At 35.9% G+C, this 11,684-nt stretch overlaps 2 protein-coding genes across 10 annotated transcripts; one reads left to right on the top strand and one right to left on the bottom strand.

Annotated features, from left to right (window-relative positions):
• Positions 1-1,356: 1,356 nt before the first annotated feature.
• On the top strand, positions 1,357-4,539 carry LOC103327432 (Plastid-lipid associated protein PAP / fibrillin family protein). Of its 2 annotated transcripts, XM_008229762.3 has the most exons (9): positions 1,357-1,599; positions 2,156-2,340; positions 2,440-2,553; positions 2,707-2,841; positions 3,365-3,460; positions 3,541-3,621; positions 3,837-3,923; positions 4,014-4,069; positions 4,166-4,539. In XM_008229762.3, the coding sequence occupies exons 2-9, from the start codon at positions 2,185-2,187 to the stop codon at positions 4,278-4,280; spliced, it is 840 nt and encodes a 279-aa protein (XP_008227984.2). In that variant the 5' UTR covers positions 1,357-1,599; positions 2,156-2,184; the 3' UTR covers positions 4,281-4,539. The 2 variants fall into 2 exon arrangements, with proteins under 2 accessions (XP_008227984.2, XP_088906492.1); XM_089050366.1 differs by lacking the exon at positions 1,357-1,599 and having other exon boundaries at positions 1,632-2,340.
• Positions 4,540-4,674: 135 nt separating this feature from the next.
• Positions 4,675-11,622, bottom strand: LOC103327433 (DUF3754 family protein, putative (DUF3754)). 8 transcript variants are annotated; one of them, XM_008229763.3, is made up of 14 exons: positions 11,081-11,619; positions 10,719-11,003; positions 10,056-10,235; positions 9,696-9,831; positions 9,236-9,570; positions 8,584-8,713; positions 8,312-8,440; positions 8,134-8,178; positions 7,604-7,683; positions 7,317-7,413; positions 7,120-7,209; positions 6,384-6,437; positions 5,486-5,551; positions 4,675-5,382 (listed from the first exon to the last, which is right to left on the bottom strand). In XM_008229763.3, the coding sequence occupies exons 1-14, from the start codon at positions 11,506-11,508 to the stop codon at positions 5,230-5,232; spliced, it is 2,208 nt and encodes a 735-aa protein (XP_008227985.2). In that variant the 5' UTR covers positions 11,509-11,619; the 3' UTR covers positions 4,675-5,229. The 8 variants fall into 8 exon arrangements, 5 of the variants coding, with proteins under 5 accessions (XP_008227985.2, XP_088906488.1, XP_088906490.1 ...); XM_089050362.1 differs by lacking the exon at positions 5,486-5,551 and having other exon boundaries at positions 4,675-5,445; positions 11,081-11,621; XM_089050364.1 differs by lacking the exon at positions 7,120-7,209 and having other exon boundaries at positions 11,081-11,620.
• Between the last annotated feature and the right edge of the window lie 62 nt (positions 11,623-11,684).

The following is an 11,684-nucleotide window of genomic DNA, read 5'->3' as shown; positions in this document are numbered from 1 at the left end:
AGGCTTCATTTTTCGTGGCTCGATTTCTTGCACCTTGATTAGTCTGTCTAATGGGATATGTGAAAAGCGGTTAGATTCTGAAAGGATATTAAGGATGAACATAGAATATTATTCATTAATCTATCACAAGGGTACACATATAGAGTTTCCAAGTTTTGAAAAACTGGGCAGTGAACAAATTCAGAGTTGTCATTCCCTAGAAGCCTCGAGTCCTCCATTGACTTAATTGTCACTTTTCTTGTCAAGCTTTTTTTACTTAATTGCTGTAGTGCCCCAAACTTTGCTACCCTTTTGTCCACTTAGAGCATCTCCAACAGTTTTGGAATGCTAAAATAGGTGATTCGCATCATCAAAACCCTCTCCAACAACCTTGTCAAACTTAGTCATCAAAGGTGCAATGCAACCTCTTTCTCTTGCTTCAGGACTGGTTAGTTGACATTGGCTCTTCAAAACCTTTAATTTTACTTTGGAAAAATAAAACCTACTTTGAAAATGTTAAAAACATGCATTTTTTCTTTACAAATTTATAAATAAACCCAATCCTAGACATGTATTTATAAAAAAACCCACACACTATTTAAACATATAAACACACCCAAAGTCAACAATTGTCTATTTTTTGGGTGTGTTTATAAATGGGTTTTGAGTGTGTGTAATGATAGGTTTTGGGTGTGTTTATAAAGTGTTTTAAGTATTGGGTTTTTTTATAATTTCAGCTCCCATTTTGGGCGTTTTAGTGAAACTCCCTTCTTTCTTTTCAAACAATAAATATATAAACATTTTTCACATGTTTTCATTCTTTGACATAATATTGCATTAATTGAATTGAAAAAACCATTGGGGCACAAAATATTAAAGTAGCAAACAAAGCTTTTCACATTGCCACTTAGGTTAACAAACTTCAATTTGAAGAGTTTGGTTTGCTACTACTATTGGAGATACTTTTATACCCCTTGTGTTTTTTTAATACTTTTTACTATAACATAGAATTTTCAACAAGTGTAAATAAACAAAAGAGGACAAAGAAGTGTGAATGGACATAAGAGGAATGGGAAAATCAACTTCCTAAAATAAAGTTTTATTTTTCATAATGTAGTATAGAATGAGAGAGGATAATATTGTTAATTGCCGCAGACAAAAAAATGATATCATTTTCTGAGAGAAAAAAAAAATTGTTAATTTGTCGATTGGTTGAAAAAATTACACATATGGGTCACTATCACAACTAATGCAGTATTCTTTTCTTCTTCTTTTTGTTTGGGGTGGGGATGTGGGGAAGAGGAGAAGGGAAAGTCTTTAATAACCATCCGATCACTTGCAGAGTTACCATTGAACCGGAGGAGGATTGTACGCCTAACACACCTCCTCAACATAAAGTAAACCCCTGTTGTTGGAGAGTCTACAACCTCAACTATGCAACATCATAAGGCCCAGTACCGTTAAAAGTGAAGCCCAACTTCCCAATTACCAGGAGCAGTACAAAGTTTTACTGCACCTCAAAAAGTATGAAGTGGAAAGAGGGGATAGAATAGACAAGCTGCGTTGGCAGAGGAGAGCCTGAGACAGACAGAGAGTCCACAGACAAAGAACTCTTACCAGGTATTCTTTTGTTTATGATATAACTTCTTTATTTTTCTCTCAAATCCCTTTTTTCTTTTGGCAGTTACCCTTTTGCATAGTCACCTTAGAGCTATTGTATTTCCTATGCTCTTTTCTGTTTATGATTATTTGTTCAATCAATTTTGAATTGAACTGCCACCTCTCATATGGATAAGAGTTCTTGACCTTTTGCAGCTAAACTGACAGATTAATTCTTGTATTTGGCTATTGAAACATTTTTCTTCCTTTCTTCTGTTCTTCATGCTTATCTATCTTGTATCCCCTTAATCCCTCAATGTGTTTACACAATTTCAGAAACTCTCAGTTGAATTTTAAGTGGATTTGCAATGATAATATCTATCTTATTTTGGCTTCACTAGCATATAGGCTGCTGATTAATTGAACTATAATGTATAGAACTGGACCAGCAATACTGCAGATTTTCTTTTGAAGATAACAGTTCTAGCTTTCATAAGCATCACCCTTTAATTGCAAAGAAAATGCCATTAAAGTTTACAAGACTGGTTAACTGAATTGCTTTCGATTTTATGTCTAGGTCATAAACCAAATTTGCATCAATCTCTTATGGACCTGGCTCTTTCTTCTCCATTGTTCCCTTCAAGTGCAACAAGAGGTGTAAATAAGATTAAGCCTTACAGCTCAATGCTTATTGCCACCCAAAAGGTGTCCCCTCAGAAATTCTTTCCATGTTTGGCAGCTGTTGCTAACCAGACAGTCCAGGTTCTTATTCTTCGTTGTCTTCTTACTAGTGGTTATGTTTTCTTTTAATTCATTTCTACATTAAAATAAATTTAAAAAGTTGACATTTTTGGGTTCCAGACAGTGGAGGTTGAGGTAGAGAGCAAAAAACATGAGCTGTTGAGAGCTATCCAAGACACCCAAAGGGGCCTTGTTACGACTGACGATCAACGCTCTTCTATAGAGGAGGCTCTGGTGTGACGCTGTCTCTTTCTGTTGAATAATCTTTTGCACAGTGCATGAAATTGCTTTAACATACATTAGGCGCATGTTAGTTTTATGCAAAAAGAAGGTGCAAAATCATAGAATTGAGATTGTTTTATAATAACTTGTGTAAAAGACTGGTAGGTGAGTGTGGAGGGTTATAACAAGGGTGCACCGTTAGACTTGGTGAAATTGGATGGGACATGGCGTTTGCAATATACTTCTGCTTCTGATGTTCTCATTCTTCTGGAAGCTGCTGCAAGGGTACCCTTTTTTCAGGTATAAACAATGAACTACATTTCGAAATCTTATCATCTTCGAAATAAATTAATAAGCTTCTTTACCCAAAGAAAAGGAGGCAATTTTTTTATGCTTAAACCATTGAGCCTTTGGTCCTCTTCTTATTGTTTTCTCTGCTTGAATATCTTTAGGCTTCAATTAACTTCCTCTCCCCTGCTTTCTTTTGTTCATATAAATAGTAACTGCTGAAAGCCTTTGCTTATTGAAGAATCTAGTTGATTGAATTAACCTCTCTGCTTTGCAGTTTCTTTGTTAACTGTGGAATATTGGCTAAAAGCCTCTCTTTATAAGAAAGTTTCTTTGTTTCTGAAGAACTTTGCAATTTTAACTGTTCACACTTTATATCCACAAACTTAATATCTCTTATTTTATATCATTCATTTCATTTGTGCTTTTAAAATGCCAACTCATAGATGACCTAAATTTTTCTTTTTTCTTTGTAGTTATTGATTTATTTTGTCGTCTTTATGTTTTGCTTATTTCTGCATGAATGTGGGGATAGGTTGGGCAGATTTTTCAGAAATTTGAATGCAAAGACCAGTCCAGCGGGGGAGTAATCCGTAATGTTGTCAGATGGAGTGTGCCGCCATTGTTAGAGGTAAACTTTTGATCTGCTTCACCTAGAAGGTTATTGTCCTCCAGAGAATGCAGGCATCAAATTCATATGCCCCTTTGCAGGAACAAGAAGGTGCCACTTTGCTAGTTTCTGCGAAATTTTCGGTCGTTTCTGTGCGTAACATCTACCTTCAGTTTGAAGAGGTCAGTTTACAGTTTTCTACTCTTTTATCAAGTATAACTTCCATAAAAGTTAAGGCATGTGAGCTGTGACCTTTCCTACTACTGATTTGATTGTCTTATGAACTGATCATATTGCTTACATGAAATAATACATCTCCATTTTCAATTGCTACACGATATCTTCTCATTGTATTCTTCTTGAAATTTATCTGAACCCTGCAAGTTGTATTTGCCAGATTAATGTTCAAAATATCAAAATTAGTGAAGAGCTGCAGGCTCTAATAGCTCCAGCAATATTGCCACGATCATTTTTAAGTTTACAGGTAACACACCTTGTCACTGAGTTTCTTACTCTGGCATCACATGAAAGCAACTATAAATTTTTCTTTTTACATCTAAATTTGTGTGTACAGATCTTGCAGTACCTCCGTAATTTCAAAGCTCAAATTCCGGTTAGAGACCCAGGACGGTACATCATTCTTAATCATATTTTGATAAATATAAATAGCAAGTTTCCTGTATATACATTTGTCATTTGTGTGATAATACTTGCTTAAAACTGTAGGCAATCAGTAGGAGGACTATATTACCTTTCTTACTTGGATGCTAATATGCTTCTGGGGCGTGCTGTTGGTGGTGGAGGAGTTTTTGTTTTCACCAAAGCTCAACCTCTGAACTAGTGGGAAGCTGTTAGCCATCTTATGGTTTCATATGGGAACAAATTGTTCTCTCTTTTTTTTTTTTGGGTCGGTATGGGGAATAAATTGGGAAGTGCATGGGACTGATGAGGTGATAGCATTTGGGGCTACGTACAGGTAGAGAGCAACAAGTTTTACATATTGTCCATTTTCCACAGGTGCAGGGATGTTTACTAGCTACAATTTTAACATTGCTGCCACTCTTTTGTGGAAAACTGATGAATGCAGAGGCCTCTTGTCATCTCGTTCTTCGGTTTTACTTTTCTCACCATGATTGATTAGTAAGTTTGGGTTCCTTGGAACAATTAGTTCTGGGGATCATAGATGCATTGATACGCACAGCTTGATCCTTTTGTTGGAACCAATGCCCAGAAAATATTAGAAACATTCCATTTTCTTCTTACTTTTTGACAAAACAGAACATGTACCATCTATACAAGGATGAGTTCAAGGTAATTGTATCAACCATAAAGTATGGGCTCATTTACACTTATGTCTCTCTAATCTTTATCAGTTAACAAATGTACAAAATTCAAGCTTCTTGTCTCACCATTGGATCTAGCTTGGAATCAAGTGTGAATCAAAGCAGGTTATAGGCATTGCCCTGGACCGTACCATTGTATATATTCTGGTTACGCAGCACTTCAGCATTGCACTGCCCTCTTGAATGGATTTGCTTCTGTTCTCTTAGGTTCTGGCTTTCTCCTAACAACCTGCCCTGTTTCTACCTTCAAACAGCAAATGATGTGCAAAGCTGATGTACTGACTCTGTCTATTTGGGGGGTTCAAGGAAAAAGAAATTTTACACCTTTTGATATAATATAACCTATACAATTACATGACCTATTTTCTAATAAATTTTTCCATGAGCTTGGTTTGTACTAGAGACGTTTGTATGGCGATGGGACCTTGAAATGAGCAATAAAAAATCTTAACCAAGCAAGCTATTCCAGCGTTCTTTAAGCGACTCGTATGCCTCGGAACATGAAATAGCCTGCAAATTAATCCTTCCATTAATAGGAGTTTCTGTAGCTAGGCCCAGCCTTAATAATGTAGTAACTGCCTTGTCAACTGGCATTTCAACCTGCATGATCGTAAACCAACAGTCACTGAAAGCACATAGCCAAGGGCAGCCTTCCCTCCACCCCTGCATATAGTCAAATTGGCATTTAATGGACTTTTCTCACCTTTACTTTAAACACATCATACATAAATCTTTCGCAGTCATCTCCAACACTCTGGCGACATGTTAGCTGCAGTCAGAAAATCTTGGTGATTCATGCAGCTGAAAAAATTCCTAAAGAAGAAAAAAAAAAGACCTAACTTCTCATTGAGCTGAAGAAAATTTATGTTTAATAACCAGATACCAGAGATCTTAGAGATATATCTGGCCTCCTAAACCCTCACAACTAATACAAGAACTTTGCCCCATGCATCTTTAGCAGGTCAGCGAGTTGGTGGTTTTTTAATGATAAGTGGAATAACTAGGTTCAATGTAGACCACTTTTTTAAAGACCTTATCCAAACATAAAAGCTTCTTGGACTCTCTTTTCTTGTAATTTATCATAATTTTGGATTTCTTATCAGGCTCAGCTGAGTGGTGCAATTAAACCATCAAAGGATCAAATAAACTTAACAATTGCCCTATGTGCCTCCCAGGCAGACATTCTATAACAGCAGCACTATCAGAAATCTTTTCAATTAGGATCATATTCTTCTACTATGAATATGATAGCAGGAAATTTTATTTTATTTTATTTTATTTTTTTTCGGACATGTTCATCTTTCTTAACCTTCTTTTGGTTTCAACGTCCTATCACTGCTGCTGTTCTTTGTTGCCTATGTGTTTTACATTCACCAACGAGAACACAATGTCGGTTTAGTTTCATTCTACATGAGTACAAAATAATCAAAGTAGTAGAAACAAAAGGATATAAAAGATAATAAGCAGCAAGCATTGTACTTAATATAATAAATAAACATCATAGTCAAGAGCTAGATTTACTTCAAACATGCATAGATAGCAGCTTTATAACTTCCTATCACAGCATACTAAAAGGTTCAAATTAGGCACTAAGATCAAACCTTCCCCTTCTTCGTTTTGAGAAGGATTGCATAGGCCAAAATGGCTTCCTTGTACTGCAAACAGTATTGAAAAGAAAAAAGGAAAATAGTTTAATTTGGGGACATTTTATAAGTAAACTGCAAGGAAGAAAGTGAAAACATCATATCTTCTTTAAAAGGTTTATTTGCACAAGTCTTATTACGCAAAGAATTTTGCTTAAAACAAGACAACTTTTAGAAGGAAAAGAAAACACTGAGCTTTGTAGATCACATAAGGCATTCCAAAATTTATATTTTTCTCCTTAGATGTCAGACTAAATTTGTGCTACAATCAAGATCTACATTCAGAAGAACATAAATATGATTTTCCCAACCAGAGGACTCATTTATAATTTACGAATTTGACCTTTATCTTAAGATCTTCGCTAAAATCAAGAGATGTCATGTAGGGGAAATATGTAAGACCAATCTAATAGCAGTACCTAACCTAACATGTGACTAAACCATTTACTAGAGCATCTGACTGAATGAGGCAACTAATTAAAACTATTTCTTCTGGTCTAATTACAGAATGCAACTTAATGTTTTTTAACATTATTATTTCTTTTGCTTTGAAATTTAGGAAGTTACTTGTGATTTGCGTAAAAATCAATTGAATTCCCAGCAAATGAAACTCTAAGCTGCTACATTTTCCCCCCTTAATGTACCCTTCTTCCTACATGTCCAGTGAACCCAAGTCATTGAAGCAGATCCTTACTTGCTGCTGTTCAGAAGCATCAAGAAGAAAATGAACTGAGCCAAATCCACTTGCCAAGGTTTTCTCATAAAGCGTCCTGTTGACCAAAAGCTGTAATGCAAGGCTCCTTTAGGAAATCACTTAAGTACTTTAAACTGAATATCACATTCAGAAATATATAATGGTAAACTCGGAATAGAAAGATGAAGTTGACTCACTTGATACCTATCCCATGTCTGTTTGTATCCCAAAACCACACGGGACACATAAATTATGAGAGCGCTGATTGCAACCACATCAAGAAATATTGCTGACCTGTCATTATATTAAAATAAGATAAATTAATGGCAATTTCCAAGGAAATTAAACTGCATTTTGAGGGACAATCTCAATAGAAAAATTAGTCAAAGGAAGGTGAAAAAGGAATCGCTGAGCACTAGAATTAAGGGTCATCTTGCTATTAAAAAACAACTGCTATAAAAATATTAAAAAAAGGAATGCATACGGGGAATATAAGACATTCTCAAATTTGTAGTTTATGAAGTATGCTGAAAGCCCTAATATTGAGGCGATGTCCAAGCGTACCTGCAAATTAACAGAATACAGCCATGAGTCTCAAAATATGAAAGGACTTTATTCAATAATCAGCATTATCCTACTTTTTTTTCTCCTAAGTGATCAAATCAAAATATGAATAACCACAGTAACTAGAACTCACTGCCAGTCAACAAGAATGAAGCTGGGATTGGTTCCAAAGGGGGAGAAAACCATAAACAACCAAATTAATAGTTTTAGTATCATTCATATGTTAGGATGCATAGATAGTTCGTAGCAATGAAAAAAAAAAGCCTCTAAATAAATACATTCATTAATTTTTCAATAATGTTTATTTGTAGAGGACTAGTGAATAGTAATTTAAGAAGTCAAAATTTTACTAAAAAGATGGTAGCCAGGTGAGGAGAAGAGAGACTACTTCTGGAAATTATCCATCCACTAAGCTACATAATTGTTAGCATGTAACAATGATCTACATACCGTGTCTATGATACGGAAAGATAGCTTTTTGTGGGGAAAGATAACCTACAAATCAAATTAAAAAAAACACGAAAATCAATAGGCAGGAACTAGAAAAAATACTAACTTTGAAAATCAATTCCTAGAAGCAATGACAATTACATTGGATGAGCTTTAAATTTGAGACAGAAGTATTTACTGGTAGATCTGGAATAGGAATTCTCTCGTAAATCTTTAACTGCAATGATGGAACGGCAGCATTATCGCCAGTATTGCTGTCATCTACTTCTTTGGTATAAAGCAGAATCAATTCTTGAAATGCTGCCTCCTAATTTGCAAAGACACCAAATATTATTACCATCAGTATGTAACTATATCTACAACAGAAGAGAAATACTAATCATCCTAGAAGGTTTGCTTATACAAAAGAGGTAACTAAGGAAGTAGAATCAAACTATATATGAGCAGTACCTGGAGGATTGACTGTGAGAAAAGAATAGAAACGGAAGTTTTTAGCATTTTCCAAATGTCCTTTCCACAGTATTTCCTTGTAGCAGGTCTCCATATGTCACTAAGTGATATCCTTGATAAGAAAATGGGCCTGTGCGAACAATATTACTATTATTTGACCATTATAAGGTTCCAACTAGAAAATCCATGACTATAAGAACAGGCCAAACATTTGAAATATGAAATCGCTTGTTAACATGGCATTGTATTAAATGGTCCTTCATGCAACCAGTCAGTTTTTTGTTTCAATCAATTAACATTTGAACTTCAATGTGAATACTCCAAGTCTAATACAATACAATCAATTCTATATAATCTTCGAAATAAATAAGAGATTACAAAAAAAAAAAAACAGAATTTGAAACTTTTTAAGAGAAGGAAACCAATACACCAAAAAAATAAAAAATAAAAAATAAAAAAATTTAAGGGACCAACACCGATGTATTGAGCTCAAATTCATTTTGGTCAAGAAGATTGACATTTGGTACTGCTTTCAGTTGGTTAAGTTAATAGCTTCTCTTCGAGTTAGAGGAAAAGCAGCAAACAACTGGATATAGAAAAACAGGGATAAAGTGTGATGGAGTGTGAACAAAAAAAAAATTATTAGGAAAACCTTGCATAAGGGTCAGAAGCATTAGTATCACCATCCAGCTCAAATGGTGTTTCTGGTGTAGGGGAAATAAGTCCAATCCATGAAAGCAACTTCTTTAAGAGCCTTCCACGGGGTCCAACTGTAGATAAAAGCCCTTCATAACGAGATACTGCTCTCTGTGCTGCCAACCATATTGGGAGGTCCCTATCTGATGGTTGCTCTACTCCCAGAAGATCATCAGAAGTTTGTTCATTATAACGAAATGCTTGCTGAAAAACAGACAGCTCCTTAAGCCAAAGTTGCATTCTTTTAGTCAAATCTTGTACTTCTGGAGTTTGACAAGCAACTCTGAATGCCTGTCATAAAGCAAGAGAGAAAAAGTATGTCAAACTAAATATAGAAGAAAGGGGAAAAGAAACAAAAACCTCTAGGTTGCTGCCCAAGATGAAGAGGCAGCCATTGTTCTGAAAAAGACAATGACCTCAGTTATCCAGCTCCCAAATCTCCCCAATGGTTTTGATACGATGAAGAAGGCTCCTTGTAGAAGTTTGGACTGTATGTAATCCAGTTTTTCCACAAGCAGCAGGCCTTTCTGCCTCTCTGTTGCATATCCTCGCCTGGCAGATGGAATTCACATGTGGAGTCAATATTTAGATAGTTTAGTATCTTGAAAGTGGTCAGCTCAACACACAATGGTCGCATAAATCCTGTTCAGGGATCTTGACTCTTAACCAGAAACATAAAATCTATGTTTTTTAAGAATGAAATTAGTCATAATGCAATACGGCTTCATGATTGAGCTTGAATTAGTGTAAAGAATAATATAAAAAACTAGAATCACCTGAATATTATTGCATTTGACTCAGATGCCCTCTTCCAGTCAACATATACGGGCAAAGTAAGGAGATAATCAGTGTTCAATGCAGATGTCAGCATTAAATCCCTTTCTGATAGTTCTACAAACTGAGCATCACAAAGAAGTTGCATGAAAGAATGCTGGAAACGAGCGGAAACAGCAACTCTACATCAAAAGAAAATATTCCATAGGATTGATGTCAAAGGTTTCCATACCATGAGTCTGAAGAATAATTGAGAATAAATATAGAACATACACTGTGCAAGCCTCCAAAAAATTAAAAAGGAGATCATTCAAACTTTAACCTCAAATTGGCATTGTAAAGAAACTAATAATAACCAACACAGTACCATCTTTGTCCTATTCTGTAATAAGAGTTAATTTTATAACATGAAATTAGATAAAGAGTTGTCTTCTGATACAATTCAAATCAAATATACTCTGCAACAACTACAAGCATACATTTTTACTTCTTAAATCCAATGTTAGAGTGAGTATAACAAATCCTAGACCTGAAGCACTAAGCATAATTCCTAGCATTGAAGCTTTTCAAAGCCTCCAGCTTGTGCTTGATGAGTTTCCCAGTAGTTTACAAATTGGGTAGTAAAAATGAAGAAAAATATTAACTTCAAGAGAAAATTGTGATACCTCTTGACGTTCTTAGCCGAAGAACCCAAGAGTTTTTTCAACCCCAGAACATAATCGAATGGCATTTGCTTGTCAGCTTCAACTTTTTCATCCCCATTTGCCTCCATACTCTCAACTCCATTAAAGCCACTCCTATCAGAATCTGAGCCCTGCCCATTATTCACAACTTGTTCTTCAACCTCATTAACTGTTTGCTTGTGTTCCATGGAGTTGGAATCAAAATAATCAGCTCGCATTGCTTCCAAGATGCTTTTGTGTTCAGCATGAAGAATAGAGTCCAAGCACCTGCAAATGAAACAACTTTTGGTTATTCAATATGTCTTTGTTTCTTCCAGCCATTGAAATGGGTTCAATGGGATTACGACGAGAGAAGAAGAAAGTATTGCAGAGCATCATCTTCATCGCCATTTTTGTCTTGGAACACAGTCGAAACGACGCCGTCCAGCAGCTCAGCCTTGGAAACAGGGATGTACTTCTGCCTGGGCACTGGGATTTTAGAAATTCCATGCTCTTCTTCTTCTTCTTCTTCTTCTTCTTCTTCTTGGTTCTCTGGGACGACGTCGTTCTGCTTCTGATTCTTGCGGGCATCTTTCAAGTTTATAGCTTCAATTTGCTTAGGCTCCGTGGACAGTTCTTGGAATCCGGTGAGCGAGGAGTGGGCGACTGTGAGCAACTGAGATACTGCGGCTGATGCTGGTGATGATGATGATGACGATGGTATTAGACGGCGGTGTTTTGAGGTTAACGGAAGAGCAGTGAGGCTGCTGAGAGTGTGCCAAGAAGCTGACATGTCAGGATTGAAAATCAGAGAGCAGCAGAGTGCCAACCTCGTATGTTGGATAAGGGAAAATGCTTTCTTCGCTCGAATCGAAAGGGAAAAATTAATCTTTCTCCTACTTGCTTTGTTACATTTTACGCATCATTTTTATCCCTAATTTTTCTATTAAAGCAACGTAATTCTCATTC

Source organism: Prunus mume, linkage group LG4 (genome assembly GCF_029339155.1).
Source record: "Prunus mume cultivar Tortuosa linkage group LG4, ASM2933915v1, whole genome shotgun sequence".
Taxonomy (NCBI): Eukaryota; Viridiplantae; Streptophyta; class Magnoliopsida; order Rosales; family Rosaceae; genus Prunus; species Prunus mume.
Note: the sequence above shows the minus strand (reverse complement) of the source record. Positions and strands in the feature narration are given on the sequence as shown.